Below are 14,992 nucleotides of genomic sequence, written 5' to 3'. Positions count from 1 at the left end.
ACCCAAAAAAAATCTTCACCATTTAAAACCCATAAAAGATATTTGTTACTATGATCTTAATACTTGCCTAACTATATATAAAAAAAAAAGAAAAGTAAGGTTTGAAAATTGTGAAGTACAATTTTGCCGGAAATTTTTGAAGTACAAACCTTATGAAGCTTTCCTTAAGACTTTGTACCAACAACGATAATGATTATGATGTTGATTGTAACAAGAAGAAAACTAAGCAGCTTCGCCCATATATGCATGAGATCCATACAGCCCCAGTTGATCAATATATTTCTGACGCTATTGGCCTAATTTTTTCAAAATTTTCATTTTAGAAACGACTTTGAACTGTTTTCAATTGCCAATAATAAGAAACGGGAATTTCTGAGACCTGCTTAAGCTTCTCTCACTTCTAGGTGCTCAGAATTCATATGCTTGTCTTTAAAACCATATTGATAGCAAGAACGAGAACGCAGGAGCATTGCACAGTGAATGATAAATAAGAAGAGATTACCAACCACAATGGTCTTGATCGGGGGCTCATCGGGGTAATATTTTCTTGCCTGAACATGCCTACAATCTTTGTTCAACAAGCAATGACTGAACAAGAAGATGAAACATACAAGGAGAGCCGGAACATGATTTGTCAGGGAACTCATATTTGGGGTTTCAATCCTTCCCAAATGTGGGATGAAATTCAAAAGTTCAGCTTTTGATGGCCTTCAAAAGTTAGGAGCTCAACCATTTACAGTATATAGTATATGATATATTTAAAGACGGAAAATTATTTGGTAGGTCTACAAATAACAATTGAGAGAAAAAAAACATAAAGTTTATGACCTTTTCTTTAGAAGCAATTGCCAAGTTTGATGAGCCCTGATTGTGTCATCTTCATTTATTTATAATAATTATGGATACTGTTCCTTCCTTAATTTGATTCACAAACCTCTTGCAGGTGATGTCAATTCAATCACAAATCTTTCAAAAGTGAAGTCAATCAAATGGCAGATGTGACTGTTAAATAACATAAGAACGCAAAGTTTGGAAATTTTTTTCTCCCATTTTTTATTGTGATTTTATTTCGTCAAGTAAATAGTGTTGATTGGAATGAAATAAATGCATAAGAAGCAAAACAGGAAGATGATAAAATTCAAATCATGAAAGTGAGTGGGTGGATCTCTCTCTCTCTCTCTCTCTCACTCTCTTATATATATATGTGTGTGTGTGTATAATAAAGGCACAGTAAATCAACATTTGGACTTGTACAGATTTATTTTATTAAGGAAGAAAATACAATCAAAAAGTTGATTTATGTGATTATATGAAACCTGTCCTGCATGTATAATTTATAAGTTGTGCTTTTTTGGTTTATTTCGATTGGTTTTCACTAAAAAACCCATCGATTTGTTATTATGCAATACTTATGACACAGGAAAAATTTATAACTGTCACCAATTAGCTTTTACATTTAAACCCTATTTACGAAAATGACTGATCACAAATTATTCTTCGAGTTTCTTTTTTAATTATAACCATGTATTAATCTTTTTGTTAGTAATCTGGTGTCTGAATTGTCCATAAATCGGTGTTTTTTTGAATCAAACATTGGACAAAGAAAATATCAACTAATAAACAAATTATTTTGGCTAAAATATTTTGTATACTCTTTCTATTGTGCAATAAAATAGTACTAGGGGACATGTAGCAGCAAGAACAATGAGTATTGAGGTAAATTTATGGAATTCTACTTCAAACACATTATGCGGAAAGGTCATAAATATGTTACAATTTCCAAAAAATTTTGACAGATCTATAAATAATGAAACACAAAATCTACCAATTTTTTTCAAGCATGTTCATGTAACCATGTCAATTTATTTATATTATCAAACGAGGCTTGAAATTGGTTCTCTGATCGAACGCCCAAAATTATTATATGAATGGCCCGACATGGAGCCCCAGCCGTTTGGAGAACATTTTCATAATTTTCGTGACAACACAAAATCTCGCCATGAAGGCGCACATTGGCTCTCACTTTACCTAATGACGAAATTAGCCTTCATAGAATGGTTTGTACTTGGCACAGGTGTAACTGTAGCTGCGTGCAAACTCCTAAAAGTGTCATTTTCTCATTTTTAGTACAACCTCACCGTCGGCGCGGCGAGACCCGTTCCGTCTTTAACCGCATTTAGGAGGATATATTGGACAATGTGTCCTTGCTAAGTTCACCACACTGCCGTGTTCGTAGAAAATCGGGCTAGGGTTTGCGGTTCGGTCGGTCTCCGAGGTGCGTCCCTGCATCTGTAAAGCGAACGAATTTGGAGCTGAGGTTTCGTCGTCCACGACGCTCAGAGGTAAGAATTTCGCTCATGTCGTTCGTATTCAGATTTCATTTCCTCCTCTTTCGTCCTTTCTGCCCTGGTTTGTGCCTTTTCCTCTCCGCTTTCTTCCCTGGTAGATGTTAAGAAGTTTATGAATGAGATGCAATCGCCTTTTTGTACACATATGTGCTTTTTTTTTTTTCTTGAATAACGGCGATTCTTGTTTTGGATTGATTGTTGTTTCTTCTTTTCCCTGCAAATTTTTGGGTTATTGAATGGTGGGTGATAGCTTTTTTTACAATGGCAAGACGATGTGTAGTGGGTTTTTCTTTTCTTTTTCTTTTTGTTTGTCTCCGTCCTGGAGAGAATTTTTTGTTGTCAGTTAGGTGGGTGGGTGGAATTTGAGGATGAAGGGAATGGGTTGGTCATTCTGAGAAGAAATGAATTAAATGCCTATGAAATTGAGAGTATAATGGTTATTATTGAAATCCTTATGGTTGTTTAGGGAGAACAGTGCATGTTTCTTCCCCTGTTGGGAAATTAAGGTGTAGCTGAGTATAGATGAATCTGACCATTTCCAGAAAAGACATCTACGGGGAATCGTGCCTCTTCGGATGATGTGTTCATCTTTTGAGATGGATGAAAATGAGTAAACCTCATGTTATTATATATGCTGTTAGTCAAAGTTGTAATTAATACTACTGAAGGTAAGTTGCAAAATGTAGGTGACCACCCAGGCATGGGTGGGATGTGGATGCTATGAGGAACACATGGTAAGGATATGCATATATACATGCATGTGCATGTCTCTAGGTTTCAGGGCAGCAAATGAGGAAAGTAGGAAGGGAGCTTCTGAAAATCGTTCAAATGGTTAGAACAAGCCAACTGGATTTAAGGAAGCATTGCTTTGGGTATGCGGCTGGAAGATACGCATGCATGGTTTTGGCATAGGTAAAGCCGTAAAGGCATAGCCAAAGGCAATTTCAGCAGACGCCAGGAGTCAGAGTAGATGAGCTCAAAGCAAAAAAAGCGGCAGGCACAAAGAAAACTGCTGAGTCAAAGAAAAGGAACAACACAAAGAAATTTAAGCATAAGCATAGCGTTCGGACTCATGGGTTCTCCACCCATGGACTTTGATTTTGTTAGTTTGAGTTGTAAGAAATACATGCACATAAAGAAAAGAAGAAACATAATGTAGTAAATTTGCTTGGCATCTAAATTTTCGATGGTTCTTAGTTGTTACATTTCTATCCCAAAATTATGGGTTCGTCTATTGACAGTAGTCTTACCTGTTCCGTTCCCTGTACTGGATGCTTATTTGTTGAAGGATCTATAGAACCAGGTTTTCTTTTCAGTCAAGAACTGACCAAAAATTTTGTTGCCGAAACTTGCACAATACTTGAAAGTTTTTCACTAAAGATTAGATGAAACGTGCTGAACTGATCATTGTGGCTTATTTTCGATCCCCACATTCCCATACTTATAGCTTTGCATCTGAATTTTCCTCTCATTTTGTTGTTGAAAATAAAACTTTTCAAATATACTTTCTAATTTCTATTTCACGTTGAAGGTGTTGAACTGCTCTAGTCCGGGAAATTTGGTTTCTCATCCATTTCTTGTTTCAGAATTCAATTACTGGAGCTTCTAAATGCAACTTTGTTGGGGATGGAGACCAGTTGAGATCAACCACAATTTTGATGTAATTGAATTAGCTGCTTAAGATCATTTTGATGTGAGATGAATTAGTTAGATCCGAGCAACTATGTGCAGTTCTGTGTGGGTTTTTTAGCTGTCTCACTATGTCACATGGGCCCAGGTGTGGACACAGACATCAGTGTGAAGTATTTTTAGAAAACTTGGGTGTGGGAACAGGGCCATGTATATACTTATATATATGTAGCAACACTAAGATTGTAATTTGCAAGCAAGTAAACACATATATTTATTATTAATATTTATACAATATAAATTACTAAACAAAAAAAAACCCAAACAAACCAAAAAATACAAAATACGGGATGCCATGTCCCGTACCATTACCTGTGTTGAACTGTTTCGACACAGGTTGTGGCACTTTCCAGGAGTGTCTAGGTTACATTGTCTCATGATGTGGTGGTGTTAGATTGATTGGGTTTCTTCCTTTTCATAGATGTTTGAGCTTCAGATGAAACTGAGAAATTGAGTTGGATGCTTTGTGCCTTTGTGTTTGATCAAGGTTGAGTAACTTGTAAGTTGTAATACTCAGTATCACTCATCCCCACCCCCATCTCCACTCGTACACACACTTGCACATACACAACACAGAAATAATTGTACATGCACATGAAACATTTAATTTTAGTAGCTTGGACTAGTTCTTGTTCTTGCTTACCGTTGTAACCATTTTGGGCCATCCATGTGTTGTTGTTAGCGTCGAGACAATATTTGCAACAGTGACAACTGAGTTTGTTGCTGTGCTTTCAAATATCGTTTTTTATTATTATCGTTTTCAGGTTTTTAGTTTTTGGTTTACTTAAATTTTTTACTGTGCACATTTTAGAAAAAAAGCAAATAATTTGAAAAAAAATTCTAGAAATGTGATTCTGCGACATGCTTTCTTTTCTTCTTTCTTTCTTAGTCCTTACCATATACAGTATCTCAGGTGTGTGTTAGATTACTGTAAGATGGCTGATTCAGAACCAGTCCTCTCACGTATTGAATCCACAAGTTCAATGATCGAGCAGCTCCGCAAGGCATTTGGTGATCTGGAGACTCACAGAGGTGCTTCCTTAAACTGCAAACTGCAGTGGGAGGAGCTACAGGAACACTTCTATAGCATTGAAAGTTCATTAAAGAAGAGATTTGATGAACTAGAGAAGAAGGAGATGGAATTTGAAGCCAAGGCAACTGAAACCCGTGAATCTCTCAAGCAGAGAGAAGCAGCCGTTGCTGCCAAGGAAGAGGCTTCATTAGATCGCTTGCAGGTGCTGAAGGACTCGGCTGTTGCTGAGATTGGGGAGGCATGCAGCAAGTACAAAAAGGCATCATCCCCAAAACCTGCAGATACTTCTGCCAATTCCGAATGCAAGGTAAATAGCTATTCCAATGGCGAACTCAATGCACCATTATCTGGTACAGAGGAGAATTTGCCTGATAGCCCAAGCGGGTCTGCACCTGCTGAAACTGCTGAAGTTAAGCCCCGTCCTCAGTTGAAGCAATTATGCGAAGAGATGGATGCAATAGGGCTTTTGAATTTCATTTCGGAGAACCGGAAAGTTCTTGCTGCAATACGTGAGGAGGTTCCAGTTGCCCTGAAAAGTGCAACCAATCCAGCACAGTTGGTGCTGGATTCACTGGAGGGGTTTTACCCTCCAGGTCAAACAACCCCTCCGGGGGATAAGAGGGATGGTGCCCTTTTGGGTTTGAGAAGGTCTTGTGTTCTGTTGTTGGAGTCACTGGCTCCCCTTTCAATAGGAACTACACCAGATGCAGATCACCCTGTGATCACCCCTGGAATTAAACAGCAAGCGAAGGCAATTGCTGATGAATGGAAGCCCAAATTGGCTGATGTGGATGCTGATGCTGCCAATGGCAATTCATTGGAAGTGCAGGCATTCCTGCAGCTACTCGCTACTTTTAATATTTCTTCAGATTTTGATGAAGATGAACTATGCAAGCTTGTACTTGCAGTTTCCCGTCGCAAGCAAACACCTGAGCTCTGCCATGCTCTTGGACTTGTACACAAAATGCCAGGTTGGTATTCTGTCAAAATGACTTGAGGGCTCTCAAAGTAGATCCCTCTGTAAACATTGTTGTTTATAGGACATCAGTTTTTTCATATTTGCAGCATATTGACAACCTCCTGCCCGAAATAGATGAGATCCTCAGTAGCTTACTGCGGTTAAAGCATATCCAAAACCACATGCAGTGAGAAGGGTTTCTATTTTCCCACTATTTTGTTGAATGTTGACCTGATTGATCTATGCAGGTGTCATTGAATCACTTGTAAATAGTGGGAGGCAGATTGATGCTGTCAACTTTATATACTCCTTCCAGCTTACAGAGAGCTTCCCACCTGTACCTCTTCTAAAGACATATTTGAAGGATGTGAGGAGAAATTCACAAGGGAAGGGTGGAAATGCTGGTCCAGGTGCTGCTCAGGTGCGTTTGGATATAAATTTGATAAGTTTCATAGGACCATGGTCTTCAACAGTTGCTAGTTGAACAAATCAATGGTCAGCTGCTCCTACAATTTCTACTAGTCCAACTCATTTCCCATGGTTGCCTTTCTATGGTTATATCTTCTATCTCATTGTGTGTGACCGATGGAAAGTGGGGTCAGGCACAATGATATATAGTGATTATTTTGCCCATCTTCTTGCAAGTATTTGAAATTTTTTATTTTGCACTCATGCAGAATGACGGCAATGCAAAAGAGTTGGCTGCTTTGAGAGCCATAATGAAGTGTATTGAAGAACACAAACTGGAGGCAGAGTACCCACTTGACCCCCTTCAGAAACGGGTGGCACAGTTGGACAAAGCAAAAGCCGATAAGAAAAGGATGGGTGAAGCAGCAAAGCCCCAACCGAAGCGGTCTCGGGCCAACACTGGTGGCCATGGACATTGGATGGGCGTGGCTGGTCCTAATAGAGCGGCCGATGTAGCTGACAGAGGTGCATACAATAATAGTGGGCCAGATAATAGGTACATGTATCCATCGGCAACTGGGTACAACTACCAGGTACAAGCTGGTTACAATGCCATAAGCCAAGCTCGTTACGATCAGCAAACAAGCCATGCAAGGCCTTATCTTTATCAAGAAAGTGTGGTGGCAGCTCCTGCTGCGCCTTACAGTGCCACCACAACCGGTTATGGTGGAGTTTATATGGGCAATGGACTGCAGTCTTCTCACCTTCCTCCTACATATCTTTAAGGAACGAGGATACTTACATGAACAAGATACCATAGTAACGATAGAACTTATCGCGTGAAAGCTGGCTGCTGCTGTATAGCCTCGATCTTGGTAAAGCTGGTTCTGATTTTTCCTGTCATTGCGTTGGCATCTGACTCTACCTAAAGTTGATGGTGATCCTAACGTTATTGGTTTCAGTGGAGTTAATGAGCTTTGTTTTTCCTGTGATAAATGGTTTAATCTTCTCTACCGTTCATTGCCTCCCAGGGAAAATTTTCCTTTTACCTCTATATTCTGTGATCCTAATGTCAGGTCCTCCTCTGTCACTCTGAAATGGTATGGCACTAAAATGCTTGGAAAGGGCGCACATATCCTGTTTCGTCGTAAAGGTTGCGTTTTTCGGTTTTGTCATTTTTCTTTCTCGGACATAACCTGATGGACGACGGATAGTTTGTATACGCTCTGGTAATCTCGACTGAATTCCAAACTCGTGACCAGCCTTGAATATCTGATTTACTTGAACGTGGTAAACGGTTTAAAATATTTCGATGACCGTTCGTCAAGCAGCGTACCAAGATCAGATTTCTAATGGATGGGGATGATCCAGTATCAAGTTTTAACCAACAAAGCACGTTGAATCATTGTTCTAGTAACCTTTGTTTAATTTGCAAAAAAAACGAAGTAAAAATCCTTTGGTGCTGCTGGTCGCTACGTTCTGAACCTGTCCTAGGAATATAAGCAATTTTTTTTTGCGTGGTGCTGGTAAGTAGATTTTGGACGTGCAAAGATGTTCAATTAAGGGGCATTTACCCAAGCTAAGAGTTGGAGGGGGTTTGCATACAAGCGCTCTGGTTCTAAGCCATGGTCATCTTAATATTGGCACGCCGTAGATGTCGGAATCTTCCCAGCATGCGATGATTTAAGTGGAAGGCCGAGAAATTATTAACAAGACTACATTAAAGGATTAGAAATGTGATGCTTGTATTGGAACGACACTGTACTTCAAACCGTAGCTTAAACATAGGCCCTAAAATAGATGAAGGCACTGAGGAGTGAGGAGGAGGGCAAGACGCAACTTGAAAACGAGGAAATTTTATGTTGTGAGGACCGTTATTACTGCCCTGTCGGGTCAGTGCCGGGTCGAATTAGGCAGAATCTGATTAGTTGACAGGCAGACATAATCAAGCTCGGAGAATAAATCAGCACACGAAATTGAAGTACAACGTATAGAATCTTTCAAAATGAACACCTCAAAGATTTCATGATATGCTAGTTCTATCTATTTAGTCGTAACTAGCATTGGAAAACATTTAATTCTCCCCATTAGATCATAAGAAAGCTCTTTTTTTTATTCAATAAAAGGGTTTACATGAGCTATACTCTCACCTGAGTAGGAAGGGAAGGACTTGAAACCATAAAAATGATTTAGCACAAACGAAAAAAAATTACACAGAACATGGCATGAATCACTCTTTGTCCTATAATAAAAAGAAAGTCGTACTCAAAACTTGTTAGAAGCATGCACGCGTTGCTTCTAAACGAGATTTCTTGCCTTTTAGATTCAAAAAAATTCCAACTGTTGTCCAGAAACGGCCGATAGGATTCAACAAAGACGATAGGAAGAAGCAAAGCAGTCAACGATATATCTGATTAAGCAAATGCAGCTCAGTTACTTCAGATAAGAAGATGACACCCATAGGAAAACATATGTAATCAGTGACGTTGTAACCTCCAGACTTCTTGGGCCTTTGAGAAGAGGTGGGATAACGGACACCATTAAGAAGGTACCCAACAGCCAGGAACCAAAGAAGACTCCAAGTCTGCAAAATTAACCAAATGGTCAATAAGATACAAAAGCACTAGAAGATATATATATATATATATATATATATATATATATATATGCAAGGACAAATGTAACTCTACACAATATGGAATTCACTTTGATAACTGATAAGTATGTTTGTTCTTTTGCATGTCAAACCAAGTGTAGACAGACCACTGCAAGATGAAGCGTGAAATCATAACATAAAAGATTCGATAGTTCTGGAACTCGATTATGAACAAGTCCAATTTTAGTTTGTGAGATGAAAATCCAAGTGTTCGTACTGATTATTAGGCTCAGTAAAATTCTTATGGGGTGTGCATAATAAAAAAGTTGCAGAAGATCCACGGTAGTAGCAAATGAGTGTCAGCATTAGTTGAGTCAGTAACAATTGAGTTTAATAAGTAGGCATAAATTTCAAGATTACAGCATGCAAACTAAACTTCAAGCAGTTGAAAGAAAAAGGAAAAGAGGGTTCATATATAAGGAGTAGAACTGTAGAAGTGCAAGGTCAAACAGGAGAGTATGATATTAGCTGCATTTCTGCCTATGCCGAAAGGGAAAAAAATGTAAAAGATAATTTTTGAAGACTGAACACGAGTCAACAAGGGTACTGGTACCGGTATGCAGTTGGACATGGCCCAGTCACTGTGCTGACCGTGTTGGGTGCAGCCAACACACCCAGGGCCATGTCTGCTCCTGTTTCGACAATCAAAATTGACCGAATCCAATTTCATCTTAAAATTGAGGCTTTTTTTAATCTCATTGTGTATTATTATATTTTCTTTGAATTTTCAGATGATATAAATTCATAACAAGGTTCAGCATCCGTGACTGCAGCTGCAGTCATGTATGCTGAACCTTCTATTTTAGATGAAATGAGGTTATTTCCCCATCTTCATCGTATGATTCTATTTCATACTTTGTTCATGAGTTTCTCCTTAATAATTTATAAGTTATGAATCATGAATGTTTTGTTTTGTTTGTTTAAAATCTTATTTTCTGTTTTATATATATGTGCATGTGTGTGTGTGTGTCTATATATATATATATATATATATGGCTGTGTCTCTGTACCCACTTGTTTGTTTAAAATCTTATTTTTTGTTTTATATATATGCACATTCGTGTGTGTGTGTGTGTCTATATATATATCTGTATCTATCTATATATATATATATATATATATATGGAGCAGTGTCCCTGTACCCACGTTTTCTGAGAATGCTCTGCACCGGCACCTGTACCTATACTCATGTCACATAGTAGTATAAGGGGCAGCTATACACTCCAATAAAAAATCGTGAAGTATAAGTTGGGATGTGTCATCATACAGATAATAGGCCATTTGCATAAATGCTCTACCACAAGCTGCACAATTTTGTAAATGAACAACAAAGAAGTTGCAACTGACAAGCCTTACCCATATAGAACTGCTCTGATTCGGCTCCTAAGCCTTTGATATATGAAATATATGGCAGCCACTAAGGAGATGGCCACTTGAAGTGTTGGCCCTTCCTCGGTTGGATATAATACAGTCAATGCCCCAAGGATTGCAAATGCAGCTGCAGTTTTTATAACGACATTCATTGATGGCATTTCAAATCTGCTTGTTATTGCCTTTACAACTCGTGTTTGACTGACCTCTCTCATTTTCTTCTTTATGTTGAGTTTTGGGCTTTTCCTCTCAAGGAAGCTCTGCATTATGATTTTGTCATGTGCAGATTCTATGGCATCTACACTTGGTTTATGGCCTGCATATTTGCTTATCAAGAAGTTCCTTGCAGCTTGAATTTCCTCTTCTGTAGCCTCTCGACTGATCCCAAGACGCTTGTATGGATCCTTTATATTAATTCTTGGAAAAATTTCTGTGATTATGGCAATGAATCAGGAGAGATAGATTACGACAAAAAAACTCCAGTAGATAAGCTATTCCTAGATTGAAGATATGACACATTGATACACTAAACATTTAGAACAATAGCCAGTGGGAAATCTAAGGAAGAGAAGAAGAAAGTGAACAGCATGAACTAGCAACAGCATGAGAATCCAAAATAGTACAAAATATTCCAAGTATTTCAACTTTGAAGAGAAGCAGCTGAACCAGAAGAAATAACTTTCAAATGCTGGATGATGATACAGGTACTCATGCTACTCGAAATAAAATTATAAAAGTGGTGATGATGTTGAATCACCTTGAATACTAACACGACTGGTAAATGAAGACAAACTTTTGTTTCTCTTTTCAAAGTAACCATATGAGCTATTCTTAGAGGACCAACATGCTTATTTTAAAGAAAACTACACAAAAACTAAATTCCAGAATAGATAGGCATTAGAAGCATGCAGATCACGCAGGACTGCAAATAAGTTGCTATTTCACTGACCTAACAAAAATTAATCATTTGCTGAATCCTGAAGCTGGACCCAATTTGACTTATGTGAATTCTGGAGCTAATGCAAATATACAATGATAGAGACAATCATCAGCTCCATACACAATTCGTCAGCAAAAGAGAGTGAAAAAGGTTATTTTCTTGGGAAACCCCTATAACAGGAGAAAAGAGACTTTTATTGAAATTTTGCAATTAATGCGGAGACCTTCTATGGCAATAAACTAAAAATTAAGATGCACATTTATTTCCTTGACATCATTGTCCAATTATAATTCGAGCAAGTTTGCAGTTCATTGTTTAGTGAGGGTAAGGAATTATACGGTGACTTAAGTTGAAATGTTGAATAACTTGATAAAACAAAGGAATGAATAAGTGAAGTTTAAAAAGCCAATCTATGTAGTGGCATTAAGTTTTCTACCAATTTCATTTAAAACAAAAAAGTGTACATATGACAAAGCTGATTGAACCACTTTGGCCAGTGCACTGCACAATTAAACCAAAAGCAGCTAAAAGGGACATCAAAATGTTTGACAGAAAGATTTAAGAAAGCATACCACTAAGACGATAACATTTGAGTGAGCTACATTCACAACATTTTCATCATGTCAAAAATGACTAAGTGAGTCCAAGAGAAAAGAAAAAAGAAAAAGAATGTGACTTCTTCCTTTCTCATTCTTCATCCTTGTTTATAAAGTACTACTGAATTTTTAAGATGTAAACATAAGGATAACATATAAAAAGATACCAATGAAAACGAGAAACCATGTCCCATGAACATGTGTAATATATGTACAACTGCATCAAGGCCTTCTATCTCAGTATTCACAACATGCATTTTTGAGCAAGAAAATTTTATTTGAAAGTACAGATGAAGATAAAAAATGCAAACTTCAATCACTGTCAAGCCCTGAATGTGAAAGAAAAACAAAAATACCAGTTGATTCACCAGCCATATCACCAAATGATGCATCCATTGTGCTCCTGACTTTGTGAGTCTTGCGAACTTGGTGACTCCATTTGGAGCCACACCAATATTTTCTGACAGAATCATGAAAAATAGAAAAATAAGATCTTGGTACATCAGCTTCCAAGACTATGTAGATTGACTGTTCAAAGTATACCTATCAAGTTGATAAGACAGTTTCCTTTCCGTGCAAAATCCGTTCAGTGAACAAGCAGAAACTTGCATAACTGAAGAGCTTGATATCCATGGATGTAAAACTTTGCATGAGACTTCCAAAGGATTATATTTCAAGCCAGTTGTGTGCATTTTGGACAAAGAACACACAATTATTTCCATAACAAGACTTGTCCTACACCAGAAAGGGCCTCATCTGCATTGACAAAATACGGAATTTGCAGATTCAGCATGCTTCTACTATATAAAATTATAAATAAGTCGTTAAACAACAAACACTAACAGCATCACTTCCATGGGAAACAAAATCATCAGGATTCTTTACAAACATTACAGGTGCAGCTCGCTAAATATTTATAAAAAACACGAGGAAGAAAGAGCCACAAAAAAAAATTGCAAATCAAACCATCTAAAATTTCTTATAAAAAATGAAGACGCAGTTGGACAGAAATATGATGCATTTAAGTTGGCCAAGCATTAACCACAAGCGCCAGATAGGTCACAGCCAATATTGGCGAACCTGCTAGCTGAATAGGCAACGTTATACTCTTCTTTTCTTTACAAGGAGAGAGAACCATGAGGCCACGAGTATCATCTTTTTCTTTTCATTTTCACATAGGCAGAAAAATTTTGACCACGATCAGTATCTGATGTTGATAAATACAGGTCCAGGGACACAAAAGTATCGTGAGACAACCATCAGAAAATAATTTGCAGTTGTTGCAAGCGAGCTCTGCAATGCTAACGTTGCCTGAACGGCTGAACCTGCCCTAACTAAAGTTAAAGACTATTCAAGTGAACCTCATGGACTTGATTGGATATTGACGTTAAAGTTTGAACTACTAACATGACAGAAAAAATTTCTCCCACCTGTTTAGCATTTGATTAGGGAAAAAAAGTTCATATTCCGTGATTCTCTTTTGGTGGTGTTCGTCAGCTTATTCAATCTACGCCACATTAGAACAGCGTGAACATATTAGTCCATGGACGAACATATGACCTAAAATCCGGCAACTAAAAAATCCAAACCAAGAAACGGCTAATAATCTATACGGCACCATGGTAGTTATGACGTCAATGTTTCACAAACAATTAGGGTGCCTGAAAATATACCCCACAAACTGAGCCAGCTCTCTTTCCCCAGCACAAACGGAAAAACCAAAACAAAAGCCAAAATGAGAGAGTAGCACCTACTAGTTAAGCTTCAAAACCCGTTTATCCATGTAGCGTGCAAGAACTACAAGAAATTGAAGCAGAAACACTGAGAATGAAAGAAAAACCATGCACATTCTTTTCCCAGCACACACACACGCGCGCGCACGCACGGTAGGAAACCAGAAAACACAAAGAAGAAAGATGGCAGAGCGAAATGAAGGAAAATATTACAACCCATCAAAAAGTTTAAAGGGGAAGAGAAGCGAACTGACCTTGGTGAAGGTATGGGAGAACGAGAGAAGATGAAAAATAGGAGACGGAGCAGGAGGAGCAGGGGAAGGGAAATGTCTCGAGAAGTCCCACTGAGCTGATGAGGGTAAGGAAGGGGCAGCACACAAGGATTTTGTTGGGGCTTCGGACATCGGAATCCTTGAGTTGTCGGGGTGCGGACGAGACCTGGAATTCTTGGGCCGTCTCGGATCCAAATGCATCCCACGCATTACTTGAAAATGGACCGACACCACCTTTGTATCTGCATCCAGGAAATAATGTGGCTGTTCCGAGTAGGATTTTGTTTGGAGACTTTAAACGGACCGAATTCGTCATAACAGGTCCATGTAATTGAATTGTCCATCGTCGGACCGGGCATCGTTGTTCTACCCAAGTCAGTCTCATGCACAGATTCAAGTTGGAACGAAAGAGAAACAAAGCTATGTGCAGATCAGTTCCACATGTAATCAATCGAAGTCTGATTACTCGTTGGAACATATATTTGAATCCTCCTGGTCACTACTGGGAACTCATTTTTGAATGGCTGATGGGTATTGAAATTTCTCTCTCTCTCTCTCTCTCTCTCGCTAGTGAAACCCTAACAAGAAAATGTTGAGGAAGTCAATTTGAAATTCCATGGAAATTATGAAGCAACATGTCCATCCATAAGGATAAGCTGTTTGAAGCCTAAAGGGTTTTAAATACTTTGATGTAACACAATTGTTTCTGATAAGTTAGACAAGTATTATTTCATTCTATCATTCGAATGAGAGCTAAAACCCTCTTCCCACTTGGGGCAATATACCAACATGAACGTTGTTACAAAAAAAGTTCACACCGAAATTCATGGCTTTGACTTTACCAAACTGAAGATATTAGGTGAAACCTAAAAACAATGCTATATTTTGTAAGAATAAAAGAGGTGAGTTTGATCTCAGGTCCATCGTGCCTTTGAGGATCTATGGGCATCAAAGCGCATAGCATAGCTGGTTAAACTAGATCGTCGAG

The 14,992-nt window shown here is 38.3% G+C and overlaps 2 protein-coding genes across 4 annotated transcripts; one reads left to right on the top strand and one right to left on the bottom strand.

Annotated features, from left to right (window-relative positions):
- The first annotated feature begins 2,211 nt into the window (after positions 1 to 2,211).
- LOC116253450 (FRIGIDA-like protein 3) lies at positions 2,212 to 7,450 on the top strand. The gene is made up of 4 exons (XM_031628271.2): positions 2,212 to 2,342; positions 4,951 to 6,041; positions 6,277 to 6,449; positions 6,706 to 7,450. The coding sequence occupies exons 2-4, from the start codon at positions 4,973 to 4,975 to the stop codon at positions 7,219 to 7,221; spliced, it is 1,758 nt and encodes a 585-aa protein (XP_031484131.1). The 5' UTR covers positions 2,212 to 2,342; positions 4,951 to 4,972; the 3' UTR covers positions 7,222 to 7,450.
- Positions 7,451 to 8,523: 1,073 nt separating this feature from the next.
- LOC116252199 (protein CHAPERONE-LIKE PROTEIN OF POR1, chloroplastic) lies at positions 8,524 to 14,192 on the bottom strand. 3 transcript variants are annotated; one of them, XM_031626317.2, is made up of 6 exons: positions 13,987 to 14,192; positions 13,750 to 13,796; positions 12,543 to 12,755; positions 12,356 to 12,459; positions 10,449 to 10,893; positions 8,524 to 9,020 (listed from the first exon to the last, which is right to left on the bottom strand). In XM_031626317.2, the coding sequence occupies exons 3-6, from the start codon at positions 12,719 to 12,721 to the stop codon at positions 8,870 to 8,872; spliced, it is 879 nt and encodes a 292-aa protein (XP_031482177.1). In that variant the 5' UTR covers positions 12,722 to 12,755; positions 13,750 to 13,796; positions 13,987 to 14,192; the 3' UTR covers positions 8,524 to 8,869. The 3 variants fall into 3 exon arrangements, with proteins under 3 accessions (XP_031482177.1, XP_031482178.1, XP_031482176.1); XM_031626318.2 differs by having other exon boundaries at positions 13,754 to 13,796; XM_031626316.2 differs by lacking the exon at positions 13,750 to 13,796 and having other exon boundaries at positions 13,987 to 14,190.
- Between the last annotated feature and the right edge of the window lie 800 nt (positions 14,193 to 14,992).

Source organism: Nymphaea colorata, chromosome 4, assembly GCF_008831285.2.
Source record: "Nymphaea colorata isolate Beijing-Zhang1983 chromosome 4, ASM883128v2, whole genome shotgun sequence".
NCBI lineage: Eukaryota > Viridiplantae > Streptophyta > Magnoliopsida > Nymphaeales > Nymphaeaceae > Nymphaea > Nymphaea colorata.
The sequence above is the reverse complement of the archived record's forward strand: the minus strand, read 5'-3'. Positions and strand labels throughout refer to the sequence as shown.

Coding starts and splice junctions, on each gene's coding strand:
- LOC116253450 (XM_031628271.2), top strand. CDS start 4,973: ATGGCTGATTCAGAACCAGTCCTCTCACGTATTGAATCCACAAGTTCA. Junction 6,042..6,276: donor ACTTGTACACAAAATGCCAG/GTTGGTATTCTG, acceptor TGATCTATGCAG/GTGTCATTGAATCACTTGTA. Junction 6,450..6,705: donor CTGGTCCAGGTGCTGCTCAG/GTGCGTTTGGAT, acceptor GCACTCATGCAG/AATGACGGCAATGCAAAAGA.
- LOC116252199 (XM_031626317.2), bottom strand. CDS start 12,721: ATGGAAATAATTGTGTGTTCTTTGTCCAAAATGCACACAACTGGCTTG. Junction 10,894..12,355: donor TATGGCTGGTGAATCAACTG/GTATTTTTGTTT, acceptor CCATAATCACAG/AAATTTTTCCAAGAATTAAT. Junction 9,021..10,448: donor ATCAGAGCAGTTCTATATGG/GTAAGGCTTGTC, acceptor TTAATTTTGCAG/ACTTGGAGTCTTCTTTGGTT.